This window comes from Hydra vulgaris, chromosome 03, assembly GCF_038396675.1.
Source record: "Hydra vulgaris chromosome 03, alternate assembly HydraT2T_AEP".
NCBI classification, from domain to species: domain Eukaryota; kingdom Metazoa; phylum Cnidaria; class Hydrozoa; order Anthoathecata; family Hydridae; genus Hydra; species Hydra vulgaris.
Genome location: NC_088922.1, coordinates 23,474,359 through 23,496,041, shown reverse-complemented (window position 1 = coordinate 23,496,041; position 21,683 = coordinate 23,474,359). Strand labels below are relative to the sequence as shown.

General features: G+C 25.3%; 1 protein-coding gene across 1 annotated transcript in view; it reads right to left on the bottom strand.

Moving 5' to 3' along the window:
- LOC101234483 (rapamycin-insensitive companion of mTOR) overlaps positions 1-21,683 on the bottom strand; it is a 123,802-nt gene that overhangs the window by 81,489 nt on the left and 20,630 nt on the right. Inside the window, exons 6-13 of the mRNA XM_065792697.1 lie at positions 21,092-21,158; positions 20,882-21,008; positions 18,053-18,126; positions 17,832-17,927; positions 15,009-15,076; positions 14,535-14,602; positions 7,008-7,090; positions 2,945-3,032 (exon numbers count right to left, since the gene is read on the bottom strand). Coding sequence (XP_065648769.1) covers positions 2,945-3,032; positions 7,008-7,090; positions 14,535-14,602; positions 15,009-15,076; positions 17,832-17,927; positions 18,053-18,126; positions 20,882-21,008; positions 21,092-21,158 — 671 coding nt within the window. The remainder of the gene's footprint in view (positions 1-2,944; positions 3,033-7,007; positions 7,091-14,534; positions 14,603-15,008; positions 15,077-17,831; positions 17,928-18,052; positions 18,127-20,881; positions 21,009-21,091; positions 21,159-21,683) is intronic.

Below are 21,683 nucleotides of genomic sequence, written 5' to 3'. Positions count from 1 at the left end.
TAGAATCAGAAGATGGAGTGATTTGGATGTCTAACAATGAGTTAATCTGTTTAACTGGAATGGCAGGAAGAGTATGGCCATTAGATTCAAGAGTCAAATTAGAAAAAAGGTTCTTTACAAATAACTCTGCCTTATTCTGGGGAATAGTAATAAGATCAGACCCATGAACTAAAGATATAATGTTAGACTTACTTTAGTTAATGACACTTTTAAAGATTTTCCAGAAGGCTCAAACATAACATCTGAGATAAGATACAGGATTTAGAAAACTGAGAATAACAGGAACTTTTTACATTAACAAGAAGTCAATGTAAAAAAAATTATTGCAGACAACTTCTTTTCAGAAGTTGTCTTCAATAATTACCACTATGAAAAAGAAACCACCAAGAGATGATGACCATGGGGGTGCATAAACTTACATTGAATGTCATTTGTAGTAATATGTATCTCTATAACCATGCTTACCCACAAAAAGGAGTCAACACCAACATGCTAACGCTGAAAGTAGACATACTAACTTGAAGAGTTTAAATATTTTTTGATTTTTGATCATTTTTATTGCTTGAGTTTCTATTATGTTTTTTTATGATTCTTTCTTTGTCTTTTAGTTTATTTGTCTCAGTTTGATAAATAGGAAAAAAAAATTTTGAGCAATTTTTTCCTTAACTAAAGCTCATTTATACTTGGAGAGAGTACATTACATATTATATAAGTAATGTGCTCGCTTCAAGTTTTCTTACTTCAGACTTATTATTATTAATTATAATAAGATGGCTTAGAATTAGAAAGAACCTTTTTACATTAACTTCTTGCACTAATAAAGACATTTGTTCTCATTAAAGACGATTATTTGTAAAATATTATTTTACAAGATTATTTGTAAAAAACTTGAAATTACTTTTCAAGTTTTCTATAAATAAGTATATATATGTATATATATTTTTTTTCTTTAATTAAAGCTCATTTATACTTGGAGAGAGTATATATATGTAGAATACAATAAACTATAAAAATAACTATAAAATTGTTTTGTTTTGCATTTTAAATAACAAAAATGTAAAAACTAAAGCAAGCTGATGATTTGAACTTGCCACCTGGCAACCTTAACTTTTTAAAAAACAGTAAGGGGGTTTTGAAAAGTATGTTTTTATTAGGAATATAATTAAAAATTCTAATTTTGTATTTAAAATAAATTATTTCATTAAATTTATTTTATTTAAAAATAGTAAAAAGTTAAAATTATCTAATATCAAGGTAAAAAGGAAATTTAGATTTTACAGCTATTTTGCCATGCCCCCATTAAACATTCTCAACGGAGTGTGCAATAATGACAGAATCGAGAAAACCATCAAAATAGTATTATACTCTGTATAATATTGAGTCAACTCTGACGCTATTAACTGATAATGCACAAGGCATTGTAGATGTACACGCTGTGTTTCTTATTTTACTTTTACAAATATCTGAAAATATTTGAATCTCTCTATTTTTATTATCATAAATAATATAATTATTGAATACACTTTTATTTATAAATATTATGTATATTTTGAAAAAATTCTAATCTGTTTTTAAAGTTACTAAAGTTTAAATTTTTAATGTTTTATTTAATGAAACACGTTCTGTTTTGTAGGTGTATTGAAATTGTATCTGGACAAGCTGTTAATTTTATAGAAGCTGAAGATGACCTTATTTGAAATATAAGGAAGTTGTATTATATTTTTTGTTTGTTGGATATTCAATTATGTTTCATATGAATCTAATTATTTAAATCAATTTTTTATCTGGTGGTGATATTCAGGTTTTTATAAGATTGAACTTATTTTTAAAGAACCTTTTAAATTTACTTTTAAAAAAAAATGTTTGTACAAAATGTTAAAAATTGAATAACAATATTTTGATTGTTATTTTAATTTTAGTTCCATAGCATATCATATTTTCATCACATATCGTAGGTTTTAAATTCAAATTTATCTATATCTTCAGTTTTATAGTTTGTATTTATCTTGCTGTGATGAAGTTATACATTTTAATTATGAGTTGTTTATGGTTACTTATGGTTTTAAATAAAATTTGTTTTTTTTTTAACTTACTGTGAAGTTGCAGTTTGTATTTTTCTGTTTAGGTATGAAGGTAATATTGACAAAAAGCTGCCAATGTATGTCATTTTAAATGTATTACAATTTTTAATAAACATTTTAAATGAAATTACAATAAAAAGTTCAGTTTCATTTAATGATATAAAAATTTTATATGATTTTCTTATTTATTATAAAAGATTTTTTTCTCATTATAAGTTTATAAAAAAATTGTTAATCATTAGAAGTTAAATTTTAATATTTTAGCTAATTCAAATGGACAATTAGTCGATTTTTCTTTTTATAATCATTTATTTTATGAGTTTAGAAACTTTATCTAAATTCTATTTTTAGTTAACCTTAATCATGATTCTAATGATTGTTATTGAAACTGACTCTCACTGCATTTTTTTCTATATATACATACATATATAAATAAATATATATATATGTTTCTGAATTTGCCACAAAATCTTCCACACTTCAGTTGCAACTGCTTTAACTGATATATATATATATATATATATATATATATATATATATATATATATATATATATATATATATATATATAATATATATATATATGTATATATATATATATATATATATATATATATATATATATATATATATATATTAGGAGCGTTTAAAAATTTTTAAAAAGCGAATACACAAGAAGCCAAATTTGGGGCAAATATAACAAACATACAATGATAAAAAAAAAATCTAAAAATATTGACATTTACCTTGTGCTCAAGCAGCAAAATACCCCGAAAAACGCCCCAAACTGTTCCTACATTATTTGGCTTTGAGCGCAAGGTAAATCTCAATACTTTATATACATATATATCAATCTTACTTACCAACACTCAAAAGAGCTTCTGTAAAATGATTTGTCCAAACTGGCTTGCACAAACAAAATATTTCAAAAAACATATCAATCATCACTTTCTAAAAAATTAAAAAAATATTTATTCAACTAAAACAGTAACAACAACACAAAAGGAAAAATTTAAGAAAACCCAGAAAATTTTCTTTAATCTTTAAAAAGTAATAAAAAAATAAAAACAAATGTAATAAAAGCTTTACTAGCAACATAAAAAAGTCATAAAAACAACTAATAATTGGTACTGTAATATTTTTTTTTTATTATTAAGCTAGATTGAGTTATAAGTGAAATTTTAATTAGTCTCACAATTAAATCTTAATTAACTATAAATAAAACATGAAATTCAAATCACTAAAATAAAAAATAGAAATAAAAACACCAAATGACTTTTTTTACCATGCTGTTCGCTGCATTAAGTCTGACAAAGTTGTTTTGTTCAGAAGTGGTAAAAAGTAAGCATTACGACCGTCATGCTACATAGAGTTAATTTTTGAAAAAAGTTGAAGACTTTAATGCTTTAACTTTTGCATACAAAATTATATAATATTTCGCATTTCTGGAAAGCTTTAAATCATTCCATTTTCAGTTTATTTTTGTTACAACCGCCACTCTCGCGGAATTGCCCTAATATAATATTGTAAGGTTTACACATTATGCATTACACTTTGTGAGTTTGTGCAATATAAAGCCTGATAATCTACAAAAAAAACTCTTTTAATTTTATGATTTTAATTTTTATGCTTAAGAGTTTTAATAAAATATAAATTTTTATATTTCCCTTTTAACTCTCAATAAATCTTTTCTGTAAAACTTCTTTGAACAGCAGTTATAGCATATTATTTTAAATCGCTCAAAAAAAAAAAAAGTTTTTAAATAACCTGCTAAGAAAAAAGTAAAGTTTTAAATTTTTTTTTAGAAAAACTTTAAACTAAACTACCTGTTTTGGTTACTGATTTCTTATTAAAAACGTAAAAAGTAAATCTTTTTTTTCTTAGTTGGAGCTTTAGATATTTATTGTTTATTAATTTACTTTACTTTTAATCATTCTTATTAACTTTACTTTTTTCCTAACAGGTCTTTTCTTTACAGAAGAAAATTGCAATTAAAAAGAGCTAAAAGATGGAAAAACCATTTTAAAAAACTATCATTTGTTTGAGTGATTCAAAATAATATGAAAATCTTCCTTAGAAAAAAAAAATGCTTTACTTTTTTCTTTATGGGTGATTCAGATACTAATTTTTTATTAAATAAAATAATTTGCTGTTGCATTTTGCCTCTATTTTATGACGATAATTTATTTATTTAATAATAATACGATATAGTAATATTATTAATTCATTTATATAATATAATATAAAGTATAAACACGTTCTATTTAATTAATTTTAACACATAAAATGAAAACTATTACATTATTTTGACATTTAATGATCTTAAACTTTTAGGATTATTAAACAAACAAACAAAAATTATGATCTCAAACTACGTCTATTGAACCAAACAAAAATGTTTAGTATTTTTTATCATTCTATATTTTTGCTTATTCAATAATATTTTCTTGCTTTTTTAATACTGTGAACTAAAGATTGTTATGGTCTTAAACTATTTTTATTCTAATAATCTAAAACATTTAGTTGCTAACTTAATAATTTCAACTCTTTGTTTTTGAAGGTATTTAAATTTTTTATTATTAAGTTTGCTATACAACTCATGCCGATAAAATTTGATAGGCTAAAATTGAGATTGGAAGATCAAAACATCACTATTTTCAAAAATAGAAGATCATTAACTGTTGATTGGTCATTATTTTTAGTGCTGATAAACAAATTAGAGTCTGCTGCTGCAAATGAGTGCCACTACATAGACTGAGGGTTTGGGATGGGGCAGCAATCTTTTCTTTCAATATTCTTTGTTTTTTCTTCTTCTTTTTCTGAAAAAACTACACGCTTTAAAGATAATCAAAATTAGTAAACATAAGCTAATCTATATACACTATAGCAGATATATATACACACAAATATATATTTTATACATATATATACATATATAAATGCAGAATTAGACGCACACTGATAACATCATACTGAAAAAGGTAGCTGTGGGAGCTTCAGTACATACATCAACCTGCTGCTTGTAGGAGTGCTGCTACATCGCTGAGGGTTTGGCATGGGGCAGCAATCTTTTCTTTTATTATTCTTCACTTTTTTCTTAATTTTCTGAAAAATTAACCCACGCATTTTTAGGATATGAATGTAAAAATAATATTAGGAAATTGTGTCCTTAGGTATGAATTATTTCTGATATCTATATATTCTAGGGTGTCCCGAAAAACAACTTTTTTTAAAATGTTTACATCCACCCTCTAAATGTGTTCTATATAATAAAATAATACTGGAATTAAAAAATTTTTGAAAATTTTTTTTTTCATGAGTAGCTTAAGTCAATTAACATCAGACAAGTCCCTAAAATTATCAACAAAAAAAAAAAATTCATCAAAAGAATATCATGTTGGGTCTTAAAAGAAGCAAAACTTTATAAAAACTTGAAAATAATCATCATTTTATTAAAAAATTATTATATTAAACTTCACTGCGTAAAAAAAAACATTTTTAGTTTAAAAAAAAATTGCATTTTTACATAAAAATATTATCTTAATGTTTTATATATATATATATATATATATATATATATATATATATATATATATATATATATATATATATATAATATATATATATATATACATATATATATATATATATATATATATATATATATATATATATATATATATATATATATATATATATATATTGTCCTGTCGATAGAATCAAACATGTTTCAAGTGTGTTTTTGTAGGTATATTGGTTGATACAGCCATTATACAGCTCACAAAAACCAAGGTCTTAGTGGGAAAAACATCCACATATGCCTACTGAGTCTCCACCACCTTGTCCTCTTTTTGCAAATAGCACTCGCAATACTTCTCCGTTGCAAATCTTTTAACGTATATTCTTCCTTTACAGTTCACAACCTGAAAATTTGATTCATCGCTCTAAATTACTTTTGCTCAATCTTCAACTGCCCAATGCAAACGTTCTTTGCACCATTTTCATCTTTTGCGTCGGTCCATGATTGACAGGATAGGCTTTCTTATTGCAATGTAAGACCCAATACCTTTTTTTGCTAATGTTCTTCGAACAAGTTCTTTACATACATTTCAATTAGAAAACGATTGGTTGAATATTTGAGCTAGCTTTTTGTTGCTGAGCCTAGGATTTTTTATACTAGTTCTGAATATGACACTTTTGTCACAGTCACTAAACTTCAGTGGTCTTCCAGAACAAGGCATGTCAATGACATTACCTGTTAGCTCCCAGGTTTTCACTGTTTTTCGCATGAAGTTTACTAATTTCAACGTTGTTATGATTCTTTGATTTGACCAGTCCAATAATTTGCCATTTGATGCTCTCTGACACTGCTTTTCTACCCATTTGCAAGCGAATTGAAATTTAAAATATTACAGTTATTTTTTAGATAACTTTTTTCAATAAAACTATTTTTTTGTAGTTTTAAAATCATTTTTTTATCTAAGAATCATGAGTGCTCTTTATATTTATAATTTATAGGGTAATTAAAATAATTAGTTATTAAGTGTGAAAAATCTATAATTAATTAACTCGATTAAACTTTTATGTTATCAGTAAAATATATGGTATAACGTTTAATTAGTTTTATGGTAGTGGTGTTGTATATGTGAATATATTTTTTGTCTATTTTATCAATACAATCTATATCGGTTAAACTTATAACTAATAATAAATAATAACTAATAACTTAATAATAACTTAATAAATAAACATATTTACTTATAAACTTATTTTACTTTATTCAATTAATATAAACAAATATTTAATAAAATCAAATATTTAATAACTTGTTGCAATATATAATTTACTGCACTTATAATACAAAACATAATTAGAAATGCTATTAAAAATATTTTAAAATATTTTAATAAACAAATGTTCTGTTACCCTTATTTCAGTATGAGGAAGTCGAAAAACTCCAAATAAAGTTTCAATAGTATTGCATTCAGGGTTGCAGATATAGATGAATCCTAAAAAAAACCTGCATTAAACATTTCCATCTAAAGTTGCAGATATATAATCCACATTTTTTATTATATTGCATTCATGATAAATTTATATATATATATATATATATATATATATATATATATATATATATATATATATATATATATATATATATATATATATATATATATATATATATACATACATATATATATATATATATATATATATACATATATATATTTATATATATATAAATATATATATATATATATATATATATATATATATATATATATATATATATATATATGTATATATATATATATATACACATATATATTAGGGTTATGACAAAAAAATAATTTTTTGGCCTGAAGAAGGAATAAATAAACACTTTGATACTGATTAAGAAAGCACACTTATTTTGTTCAATTCATAAAAAAGTTCTTGCACCAAGACAACATGGTGGGTGCCATATATTACCAAAAATATTTCTCTAAAAAGTATATCAAGCTGGGTCTCAAAAGAAGTGTAATTTTATAAAAAGTTTTAATAATTTAAAGGTTCTAAATAAAAATCAATTTTTTCAAATTTATTGTAAAATATATATAAATTTATTTATATACAGTAGCGTGCAAAAGTTTAGAAACACCAACTTTTTTTTTAGTTTTTACTGCGTAACTTTTCAAACTTTCTTAAATAAGCTGGAATTTTTACCAAATGTGCTCTATATTATTTCAATTTAAAAAACAAACCACAAAAGTTGTAAAATTGAGTGGTTAATAAACTTTAAATAGTTTTTTTGAAAAAGCTTCCGTGCAAAAGTTTAGAAACAACTGAACTTTATTATTATTTGTTTCAAAAAAGCTGAAATTTTTACTAAAATTCACAAAATAACAATTTTTTAACGACAAAATAGTTTTAATAAAACACTTAGTATTTGGAGGATATTCATTTGCCTTTAAAACAGCATCACAGCGACAAGGCATTGAATCTACTAATTTAATGAGAATATCCTGAGAAATATTATACCAACATTCTTTAATCAATGCAAATAAATGGTCTTTGTCGGTTGTTTTTCTACCAACTAGTTGCCAGTCGATGTACTCCCAAAGATGCTCATTAGGATTGAGATCTGGGCTCTGTGAAGGCCCTTCAAGAACTTTGATTTTTTGTGATTTAATATATTCCTTAACAGATCTGGCACAATTTCAACAGATCAATTTGCGAGTCATTTTATGCTTTGCATGTGGCAGCATAACATTCTTTATGATGTCTAAATAAACTCTCTGGTCCATAAAACCTTTTATGTAATGAATGAGACCCACATTGTCATAAATAAAACATCCTTATACCATAACATTTCCTCGTCCATGTTTAACAGAGGGTAACTGATATTTTGGATTAAATCTGTTTCATGCTGACAGGGGCTATTCTAGACCATTTTTGACAGCGTCTACCCTATTTGTGAGCCAATTTGTGCGCCACTCAAATTAAGAAATTAAGTAATTTTTTTCCCACCGCAAATATTGTTTTTTCGCAAAAAAACGCCACCATACAGCTAATTTCCTTATGGAAAGGCATCAGCACGGGGGTTACCAACACAAAAATTATTTTCCTAGAACAGCCCCTGACTGGGCGCTTAACATACCTAATTCCATCACTACTGAATAGAATAAACTTTGATTCATCAGAAAAAAGGACTTTTGATCAGTCAATAACTGACCAACTAATATGATCTTTTGCAAATTTTATTCTGGTTTTTAAATTTCTTACAGATATTAGCGGTTTTTTAACTGGACGAAGGCCATACATATTATTTTTTCTTAATCGACTTTAAGTTGTATCGATGCTACAGTTTGTGCCATGAAACTGATGCATAAATGAATAAAGCTTGAGAGCAGTCTTGCGATGATTATTTTTGAAATACCTTACTAATAATCTATCAGACCTTTTAGTTGTAACTTTAGGTCTTCTAGAGCGAGGTTTGCTTTCAATAGTTTTGCACAGACGAAATCTTTTCATAATGTGACTTATTCCTAGTTTAGGAACATTTTAAAGTTCAGAAATCTGCCTTTTAGTCATTTTATTTCCCACAGCTTTTATAATTAATTCCTTTATTTCCTTTGAAACTTTCTTAGCTTTTCCCATGCGTTTAAAAAATTGCTAAGTAATTGAATTATAAAAGTTTACAAATATTTTGGTAACTAGTTATACTTCACTGCCTTTGAAAAATCTTAAAGTAATTAAATTTCACAAATATTTTGGCTGTATGTATATATATATATACATATATCTATACATAAATATATATATATATATATACATAAATATATATATATATATATATATATATATATATATATATATATATATATATATATATATATATATATATATATATATATATATACATATATATTTAGTTCTTTGCATTATAAAAAAGTCACTTTCAATGCTTATTTCTAACATTTAAGGGACTATAAACAATTCAGCAACATTTAATTGTCTAATTAACTAATTTATTTGACAATTAAATGTTGCTGTAATTGTTAGTGATAGGCAATTCCATGCAAAAACATCAATTTTTTTATAAAATGCAACCCTAAGTCACAGATCTTGCTGATTTTTACACCACTCAAAGATTTTAATAAGTTATGAACATCCCCAAAATTTCATTATTTAGTTCCAAAGGGTTTTAAAGATATAATTATTTTAACTTTGTTTTGAACCAACAAATATCTGCCATTTTAAAAAATGGTTTTGGTCTTTGCTCAACAGAAAATATGTAAAGTTACATATTTTGAGGCAAGGAATCCAATAAAATAACTTAAAATATTTTAAAATAAATTTAACACCCGAAATTTGAACCTTTATTACAATTATACTGGGGCGAGTTTAATTACAAAAATGCTGATGTAACTCAATTATTATTTTTTTTTTAATAGATGATAGATGTTCTGAATAGTTTAGTTAGAGTTGTTACAAAGAATTGGAGAGTAGTCTTTTCTTAAACAGAAAAACAATTTTTAACTTAAAAAAAAAAACATGGTCAAATTTACTTAAATTTGTTACTTATAAAACAGGAATTTTAAAAAATTAAAGGAAAAAAAAAGTGGTACTCTAAGGTGTTTAATACAGGGAAGCTGATTTTTATTAATTTCGAAAAATTTTTAAACTCACCCTATTATGACCCTTCCATCGTTTATTAAATATACTTTTTTTGAACAATATCTCATAACTAAAAAAAAATTTTTAGTCATTATTTTCTAATTTTTGAAACCAGTCATAAAAATTAGAAAATATAAACTCACTTTTAGAAATAAAAATTCTAATCCACCTGTTTATTAAGACCGCTTTCCTCCCCCTTTCTCCCCATTTATTACATATGGACAAAAATATTAAACTTAATTTGTATATTGATCGAAAAAGTTTAACAAGTTTATTCAACTTCCTCCACATCTCTAAACACAGTTAAAGAAGATTGTGCAAAATTAGATGGTAATAACTTAATGATGGTAATTAAATGACGGTAAATAACTTTATTAAATAATGATATTCTTTACCAATAATTGCCTCAACCAATTGTTGGTCACTGGTTAATAAAAAAATAACTGTTTATTGTTCATTAAAATTAATTTAGTCAAAACGTGTTTAGTATATTATTAAAATTTTAATAAAATATTTAGAAATATCAAATAAAAAAATTCAGTTTTATCTTCATTATATTCATCTACTAATAATGTAGAAGAGAACCTTAATAAATGGGTTTGCAGTGGGTTTCTAAAATGTGGGATCTATCCACTCAATAAAAAAATATTTGGGAAAATTATTTCGTATCATCTATTGTGAGTGATAGACCTTTTCAAGTCAAGCAAACAGAAATTCAACAACTAGATAATTAACATTTATATAAAAAAACAATCAAGCAGATTCTTCAGAATCATTAATGAAAATAGTTAGTCCAGAAACCATTCATCAGTACCCTAAACCATTCATCAGTACCCTAAACCATTTATCAATACCCTAAAGCACCTTCCAGAAAAGATTCTAGAAAAAGAAGGCAACAGGGCAAAAGTAAAATGTTTACTAAAACTCCATAAAAAACTTTTATTGTAGATTTAAAAAAATGTTAAAACTAATAAAAGTAATACAAAAAAAGAAAAAAACAAAAATTGACTTTGAAGAAGTGAAAGAAAAAGGAAACTGTGCACATTTTAAATTGTGTCATCTATAAAAAATGCACCCACCAACCAACAACAACAAAATACTTGCAAAGTATGCAAGTGCAACTGGTGCTGGTTAAACATGAATAAAATTTATTTTTTTATATCTAATAAACTTATTTGTTGTTGTGTTTTTTGAAGTACAATAGATACCTAAATAATTTACTTATATTAATGGAATCCAAGCTTTTGCACTACACTAATTTGTTTAAAAAATTATATATTCTGTTTTAAATGAAACTTTTTTAAATTAATTTTGGCTTTATATAAAATAAAAATTTGTTAGATTTGTCAATATGCAGACAAGTATGTCTCCTTAAAACAAAAACTTTTTATAGCGCTCCTATTAGGTACATATATGTTATATCCATTGCCTTTTCAGCATCTTTAATGGTAGAAACAACCTTTTCTGCTTGACTGGCTTGAAACTTACTATTGACCTCTTTTCATTTTTTATATTTGTTCCAGTCAATAATTTTTTTGTCCCATTCAATGACTCGTTCTCAATGAATGAGACAAATGCCCTAGTCCAATAAATTGCTTTTTTTACCAATAGGCATATGCGGAACCAACTTTTTTGTTTTAGTACATCATAGTGTGAGAGTTAATGGTTATCAAACTATTTTCAATGTACAAATCTTACACCTTTATCAAATTTAAAAGAGCATTTCACAAAAACTGTTCATTTTACATTTTTATAATTCAACTCATCCCCGCTAAAATATTAATAAATTTTTGAAATTCAGAATTGGGTTTTAAAAAACTACCAAGAAAACAGAAACAGCAAGTCAACAACAACAAAAGCAACAATTTGATTGGTCAAAACTGTTTCAGTTTCATTACTGCCAAGTTACTCTCAAGTGCTTAATATTAAGTGGGGTAATAGTAAAAAGATGGATTTTTTGTCCAGGTGTAATAAATGAAGGGAGATGGGGAAGGAAAGTAGGGTCTTAATAAACAGGTGGGTAGAAATTTTTTATCTTTACTTCTATAAGTTTTTATCTTTACTTCTATAAGTGTTTATATTGTTTAACTTTTATGACCTAAACTGGTTTTAAAAATTTGAAAATAATTCAAATAAATAATTTCTTTTTTTTTAGTTATGAGATACTGTTTCTTTGTTCATAACAAATAAAATTTAATAAACAGAGAGAGGGGCTCAATAAGCTCAGAGTGAGTTTGAAAATTTTCTGAAAATCAATAAAAACCAACTTGCATGTATTAAGCACATAAGAGTACCACTTTTTCTTTTCCTTTGATTTTTTATAATACCTGTTTCATAAGTAACAAATATAAGTAAATTTGAACATGTTTTTTTTTTCTGTTTAAGAAGACTACTCTCCAATTCTTTGTAACAATTCTAACTAAACTATTCAGGACATCTATCATCTTAGAAAGAAAATAAAAAGCATTTCATATCAGCATTTTTGTAATTCACCCTAGTAAAATTGTGATAAAGATTAAAATTTCAGGTGCTATTTTTTTTATTTTTTAAAATTATTTTAGGTTGTTTTATTTGATTCCTTGCCTGAAAATATGTAACTGTACACATTTTCAGTTTTCCGTTGCACACAGAACAGAAACAAAAGCCAAAACCATTTTTTAAAATGGCAGATTTTTGTCAGTTCAAGGCAAAACTGAAAAAGTTATATCTTTGAAACTGTTTGGAATTAGATGATGAAATTTTGAGAATGTTTATAACTTATTAAAATCTTTGAGTGGTGTAAAAATTAGCAAAATCTGAGTCTTAGGGTTACATGTCCTGGATGTTTTCATATGGAATAGCCCTGCTTTGTAGAGTTTCTAATAATTTGTGAGGCTCCAGGGGATTTGTGAAGTTCCTTGATACTGTATTTCTAAAGCTCTTGTATAGCGTATATAGGTTATGTACATACCGTATAAGGTTCCTTGATACTGTATAAGGTACCTGATTTGTGATTTAGTTGTTTTTTAGTCTGGTTGTTTTTTTGTTTTTTTTTTGTAGTTTCAATCCTCTTTTAACTCTGAAACAAAAACCTTGACTAAAATAGCCGGTGAGCAGAGAACAAGTTGAGTTTAAAGTCATACTTGATTGATAAAACTCTTTTTTATTTCTTCTAGCCGATAAGGTATCTCAAGGTTTCATCCTTGGTCCTATATTTTTTCTAACCTGATCTTGCTATTCAACTTGCCGTTAAAGTGGCAACAATGACTTGATTGCTAAAGTGGTAATGACTATCAATAAAGGAATAAATAATAATTGTATAATAATAAAATGCTAATGATATAACTAATGATACACCTATATACTTCAGTCTTGATGAAAAGATATCACATTTTAAAAAACAAGTCGCCACTTTTAAGAACAAGCATCAAACCTTAAACGTGATCTATTCTTTAACATGCTTAGGGCTCATAGTGGCAGGTGAATGTTAAGACAAACAAAACTCAGCTGTTTACTGCAAAGTTATAAGTTATTAGTTACTCCTACTGAGTCCACTACTTTTTGTCTTTTCTGATTACTTTTCAATATTAACCACTCATAAAAAACATATAGCCAATCAATTGCGAATTGCGAATCTGCTAAAGGTATTTATCTTTATTACATTCTCTATTTTTTTACCTCTGATTCCATTATCTTTATAAATTTCTTACCTACCCAAAGAATACTAATGTTATATTTTGGATGGTTTATCTAATGATGCACTTTTATTTCAAGACATGGTTTAAAACAACATTAAAATGCCATTGGAACTGCACTAGCTGGTTAACTTATCCCATAGTCTTATTGAAAGATGGCATCTTTTTCTTGCTTTTATCTCTCATTCCACAACCAATTGCTAAAATCGTTTCTTTGTGCTCAAAAAACTCTTATTCATTTAGCATTTTTTCTCAATCATTATTGTTTTGCAATTTTTCTCCTGTCCTTATGTTATTTTGACTCATAAAATTTTTACGGTTTTTTAAGTCTGCAGTCAACCATTTTCTAGCTCTTTAAAATATTATTTGGGTTTGCACATAAATATATACATACATACTTACACACACATATATATTATTATTATTATTATGTATATAAAGAAAAATTTACAAAATTATTTATACAAATTAATTATACAAAACATAAAGAAAAATTTACAAAATTATTTATTATAAAATGTAAATATAAGGCTGGGGCAAGAAGAAGACAAATTCAGTCTTATCGCCAAGCCCCTTTATATATTCACATCTAAATATTAAAATAAAACTTTCTAACCTGACCAAGATTTGATGATAGCAATTAAAGCTAATGATGCACTACCCATGCGATTGATTTGATCATCTCTTTAGTATTAATAAATATATATATATATTGTACTAATATGTATATAAATATATATATGTGTATATATATAAATATATATATATATATATATTATTAATATATATATATATACATACATATATATATATATGTATATTTATATGTATATATATATATATATATATATATATATATATATATATATATATGTATATATATATATATATGTATATATATGTATATATATATACATATATATATACATATATATATATACATATATATATATATATATATATATATATATATATATATATATATATATATATATATATATATATATATATATGTATATATATATGTATATATATATATATATATATACATATATATATATATGCAAAAAACAATCAATAAGATAGTTACTTTAGCAAATTCTCAGGAATTTCTGCGTTATATCTGTAGTAAATATCAGTAAATGGAGCCAGCACTGCCTAAATAAATAAAAAATTCAAGATATAACATTTTCATTCATAATGTGAAATGGTATTAATACATTGACGCATGTCTAAATAATAAAATTATTCTGGGTATTGCTATTATGTATTCAACCCCAGAAAAATATACACTGACGACAACGCACACGCTACACCAATTACACCAGACGCTGTTTGAAACATTAGTACAATACAGAATTTATTTTTACTCATAGCCTGACAAATTCACATTAAATAAATGCTTGGTAACCGTAGTCCAACAAGTCAAATTACTAATATTATTAAATTTCTGGGCTATATAAAAAAATAGTTTATATCTAAACAATTATCAAAAAAAGCAGTTTTAATTTATAAACAATCATAAAAAAATTTAATTATTTTGTTTAATGTTTATTTATTATTTAAATGTTTGAAGAAAAAAAAGAATCAATCAGTAACTTTAAAAACTATTATACATAAGTCAAACATCAAATATTAGTTAAATTACTTTCTAATGCTACTTCAAAATTCTGAAGAGAAAAAAAATCTATTAAATTTTCATGTTCATAAAATTTTAGTAGGCTACCTAAAAATAAATAATTTTACATTTTTTACATGTTTTATAATAATAAATTTATACCTACATTTCTTGTATTTATTACCTAACTTATTTTTGACTTAACTATATACAGAAAACTACAACACTTACCTACACCACTTATTAACCAATAATTTCTAACCTACACCATATACAGAAAACTCCAACACTTACTTACATCACTTATTAACTAATAATTTCTAACCTACACCATATACAGAGAGCTGCACCACTTACTTACACCACTTATTAACTAATAATTTATAACCTACACCATATACAGCAAGTTTAAACATAACTGCTTTTTTTAATGTGTATGTTTCTTTAAAAAAAATGATAACGCATTATATTGATGGGATGTGGTCTGCATTTTTAAGTTTATTTTATTATATAACCATATAATAAAATAAACTTAAAAATGCAGACCACAATAATATAACAGTTTAAAGAAGAAAAAAAGAAGGATATCATACAATAGGCAGAGGATATCATACAAGTGGCAGAGGATATCATACAAAAAATATTATAGAAGAGGCAGAGGATGACTAGAAAATTAGTTAATTAATTGGGTTCTATCAATTTTTTGAAATAAAGTTTACACGTTTCTATAGAAAAACTCATAACTCTTAGGTATAACAGTTAACGGTATGCAGTCTTTTGCATTTTGATTAAACTACAACCTGCTGGCAATTAAATATGGCAACTAAATAAAAAACTTTGTCATTGAAAACCCAATAGCAAGTCATTGGTATGCATAAAAATGAACATAAGCAATTGAAATATTGGCAGATACTTGAATATTTTTGAATTCTGGGTTTGACAATAATAAAAAATTACTTAACTGGGAGTGCCAATAACCAAACTCTGCTTGGTCAAGTAGTCAACATGCAATGAAAATATGCAATCACGCTAAGCAGACACAACACAACAGCAGGAGAACCATTCTTGAGTTCAGAAATCAATACTTTATTTTAAACAAAACAGTGAGTGGTATGATAATACATAACTTCATATACAAAAATTAAATTTGTTACATGCTGTAAGAAATATTTTTTTGACCTTAACCAGCTTTCTAAAACAAATGGCTTGAAGTGGGTTTAAATTGGTCAGCAGAACAATAGAAAATGATTATTTTCAGTAATATGTTTAAATTCAAAATTGTTATTAGAAAAAAACTAAAGTTTTGATCATTATAACAATTGATGTAACTCATACAAAGTTGTATTCAAAAAGATGGTTATGGTGGCATATCAAAAAGATGGTGGTTATGGTGGCATATCAAAAAGATGATGATTCTGGTGGAATATTAAAAAGATGGTGGTTCTGGCGGAATATTAAAATGATGGTGGTTCTGACGGCATACTAGAAAGACTTGTTCATTGTAACATTTGATGTAACATATACAAAGCTGTATTCAAAAAGTAGTTACTATAAAATATACAAAAGAAGATTAAATCATGAAGTATTGTGATACTTCATGACTTAAAAACTGCCTCATACCTTATGATTTAATCAAGGTTATTAAAAAAAAGGTTATATCAGCAAGATAACTCTCTTTGTCTCTTTAATAGTTGATTATTTTATTAACTTTAGCAATATTTGACTCATACCTGGCCAGAAATATTTTTAAGGTGCATTTAAACTTTATTGAGCTTTTTACTTTATTTTATTTTTTTTATTTTTTTATTTTTGTTTTCTTATTTCTAATACTTAATTTTATAAAAAAGTTTGTGTTTTTTCTTTTCGTATATGAATTAGCAATTGACTAATAAAAAACAAAAGCAAAAAACACCTGTATCTAATTTTTAAGTAAAATAATGTGTGTTCAAACTTTCTGAATAAGGTTATTTGTTTATGATAACAGTCTATGATAACAGTCTATGATAACAGTTTATGATAACAGTTTATGATAACAGTCTATGATAACAGTTTATGATAACAGTCTATGATAACAGTCTATGATAACAGTTCATGATAACAGTTAATGATAACAGCTTATGATAACAGAATATGATAGCAGTCTATGATAACTTTTATTTAAATAAATAGCTTTAAATAAATTTTGATTACAGTATTTAGAACTGAAGAATAATCCTGTATCAAAACTTTGAAAATAATAAAAATAACAATGATTAAATGATACACAAGGAATCATAGATTAGAGAACAGTAATACCTCAAGTCCGTAGTTTTTTCTTACATAGCATCTATAGTGAGGGTGATTAAGTAGAAACAAAACTGTACTGATGAGTGCTTCATTCATTCTAGGAAACTAAAATTGAAATATTACGAGATAATTAAACACTGTAACTTCGAACTTAAAAACAGTTGAAATTTCAAGCGCCAGTGAGATTTGAAACAAAATTTCAGAGTAACAGCTGGCAAAAGAATACTTACAGTACAATCCAGAGTATTTAAAATAACTGCATGAACCACACCACAATATGAAGCTACAGCAATATTTGAAACAGCTAAACAGACACACACAAAAACTGTGTAAACTTTTTAATTGAAAGCATTTTATTTCTTGAATTTTAGAATTTTATTATTCTAAATTAATTTCTTAAAGTTTTCTAAATTTAACTTTTTGAATTTTAGAATTTTATTTCTTGTTCATTATTGTTTAAAAAAAGAATAATATTCCAAAAAACTATTTACTGATAATTACTTGAAATCAAATTAGTTAATTTTGATCATATATTGATTAGCTGGTTTAAATCAAATCTTGATTAGTCAATATAAATCAGGTGCTAATAGTTGGTTTAAATAAAACATAGATTGGTTAACTTAAACCAGAAATTGATCAAATATGGGGTTAAAAAAATATATACAATTTGGGTTATAGTAATAAGTCTGAAAAAAGATATAAATTACAACGAATCTACATAATAAACATCAAGGTTTTGGAAAAAACTTTTTACAGACTTATTTGCATTTGATTTTTCTTTTTATCATATTACAAATCAACCTGCATCTTATTACAACCTACATCTTGTTACAACCTACATCTTGTTACAACCTACATCGTGGCTTTATTTGTTGATAACACTACTATATAATCCTTGAAAAGGAGTTTTTAGGCTTAAAAAGGAGTGCTTAACCTTGAAAAAAAGTCATCGTTACTTGATTGCTTAGAACAGAACCCAATCTTAAATCTGATCTCTCTTCTGTGACAGCTTGGAGTTTACAGTTGCTTTTGAATTTTATCGATTATGCACCATAGTTGATATTCCTATTTGGATGAATCACAGCACTCTCACTAAGTCCTTTATTTTAACTACTCTAAATTTATTGTTCCTTATATGGAAACCATATATACTATCCATTTCAAAGTTAGGATCTGCTAACTTTGAAATGTTAGGATCTGCTAACTTTGAAATGGATTGTATAAATGGATTGCACACCTTCCAGACAAGTAGTAGTTTACCTGCTTTTTTGCCATGCTTGAGTCACAGTCTCACTGTGGTTAGCTTGTATCTCTTCCTCTTTTCTACAACTACTGTCATGGTTGCTGCTCAGACAATTTATCAACTCTATTTCCATTAACTAAAACCAATTCTTACTTGACTCAACATTTACTAAAGTTCCAATCTTTTACTGTATCTGTCCTATTTTGCTGTAAAAACTTTTTTTTATCTATTTTACTTCCTTACACATCAATGCCTTGGAACTTTCTCCCACTTTCTCTAGTATTTTCTCAACCCATACAATTTACAGTGTTTTAATTCTTCTGTCAACAAATTAACTTGAATCTTGCTACTCCATATATCAACAAATGTCTTGGTACACCATAACTCAACCTCCATCTCGCTACTTAATAAATCAACCAACATTTTGGTACATCATAAATTACCAAACATCTCAAAACACCATAAATCAACCAACATATTGATAAAACACAAAAACAATCCTAATATTTAAACACAAGACAAATCGTTTGTATTGAGTATGGATAACAGGTTATGTATTAATAGATGTATTATCATAATAGCAGATATATTTTCATGAAAAAACATAGTAAATTTAGAAACTTCAAGATACTTCTGAAACCCTATCAATAATTCAAGAAAAACTTTTTTTTTCAATTAAAACATATAAAACATCAGTTTTTTACTTAATTTTTTTTAATACTAGAAAATCAATATAAAAAACTTATGATTTACTAAATATGAAAATTACTTAATTTGAAAAGTTTGAAGACATTACTTAAAAACTTGAATTGTTGATAATAAGCCATTTTACTTTGCCCAATGACTTAGTTTTTATCTTAATTGTAGTAATTTTGATACTTTTTCAAAATGAAAATCAAGATTTTTATTTTAGATAAAGATTTTTTGTATAATTTGTTATTTAGGTTATACATTAATACCACTTATTGTATATATTTTTTTCAAAGTTTAAATTAGGCATGTAAAAAAACTAAATGTGAAATTATAAAAACATGACAAAAACAAGATTTTAATTTTTATTTTAAATAATTATTCTAATACTTCAATATAACAAATATTTGATGATTGGCATCATTATCAAATGTTATACAAGATCTCAACTGTTATACAAGATCTCAAATGTTAAAAACTAAATCTTAATTATTATATTCTTTTGAATCTTAATTACACATTAGTATTTTAACAAAATAGTATTTGTATTTAAGTATTAGTAATTACAAATAGTAATTAGTCACGCTACTTAATTATTATTTCATTATTAACAATTTTAACCAGAAATTCAAATTATCTTTCAACAAATAATATTATCCTTAATAAATGAGCAGCACTAATCTTTTAAAACATTTGCAGTATTGGTAGAGTGGTACTCATTTTGTAAGCAAAAGATACAGTAATCAACCCTACTTTATTTTTTTGGACATGCAGCACTAGTCTTATTTCTTTCTGCAACAACATTGCAGAAACCTTGATGATTAAGGCTTGTGTTTTAGGGTTATAAGATTGAGAAAAAAATTGGTTGAAAAAACAAACTAATAATTATTATTATTATATTTTATCCTTTAATTATAATTAAAGGATGAAAAAATTGTGAAAATGAGAGGGAGGAGGGGGGAATATGCAACAACAAAAAAATGCCTGCTCAACTGTAATGGTCTCAGTGGTCTTAGAGAAGTAAAAGTATTAAAAATAATAATTAATAAAACTATTTTTCTATCATTTTTTAAATAATTGTAAAAATCATTTTTAACATTCAAGTAAATAAAGATAAAGAAGTTACCTAATTCACATAATGTTGCAAGACATGGCCTTGACATATGATCTTTTTCAGTTGACATATCACAACAAATAGCAGCTAAAGACATTCCTAATGATATCGGAAAAGATTCTGGACATAGATAAACTATCTGAAAATACATTTTTTGATTGTCATAAGTATGATTTTTTGAAAAAATCATATTTTATTTGAGTTACAAAAAAAAAAAACTACCTTTCTAATTAACCTTAATGCTTGGACACGTTCTGAATCATCTTTTTTAGCAAGTGTATCCAGTGTTCTGTTAAATAACATCATTCCAAAATTATAACAAAAATTAAATGTACAGGTATTATTAGGAATACATACTTTATACATGTTTTTTTACATACATATTATTTTTGATCAGTTGTTATGAAAAGTAAGTTTTTAAAATTGAGTTATTAAACCCGAGTTTGCTTTTGCAGGACTTTTTGTATTTTTCAATCAAAAATATATAAATACTTATTTGTCACATATTTTACATCCCTCATTTTGATTACAATATAATCTTAAACAAAAACAAAATTTATATTCAACTGCAATTTTAATTGAAACTTGTTTCAGAGTTATTATTTCAAACTTCTAGACAGATAAACTATTCACATTTGTTTAAGTGAAGAGTCTTAAATTTTGAGTGAGGTTTTAATAATCAAAGAACTTGCCAATAATATTTCTTTAAACTTTCTTACTTTGTTTTAAAAATTGTACAAACTTAGAAAAAGAGCTAGTCTATTTTTCTTGGTCCGATTTCCTTATCTTTTAGAGTTTCAACACTTTTTAGTTT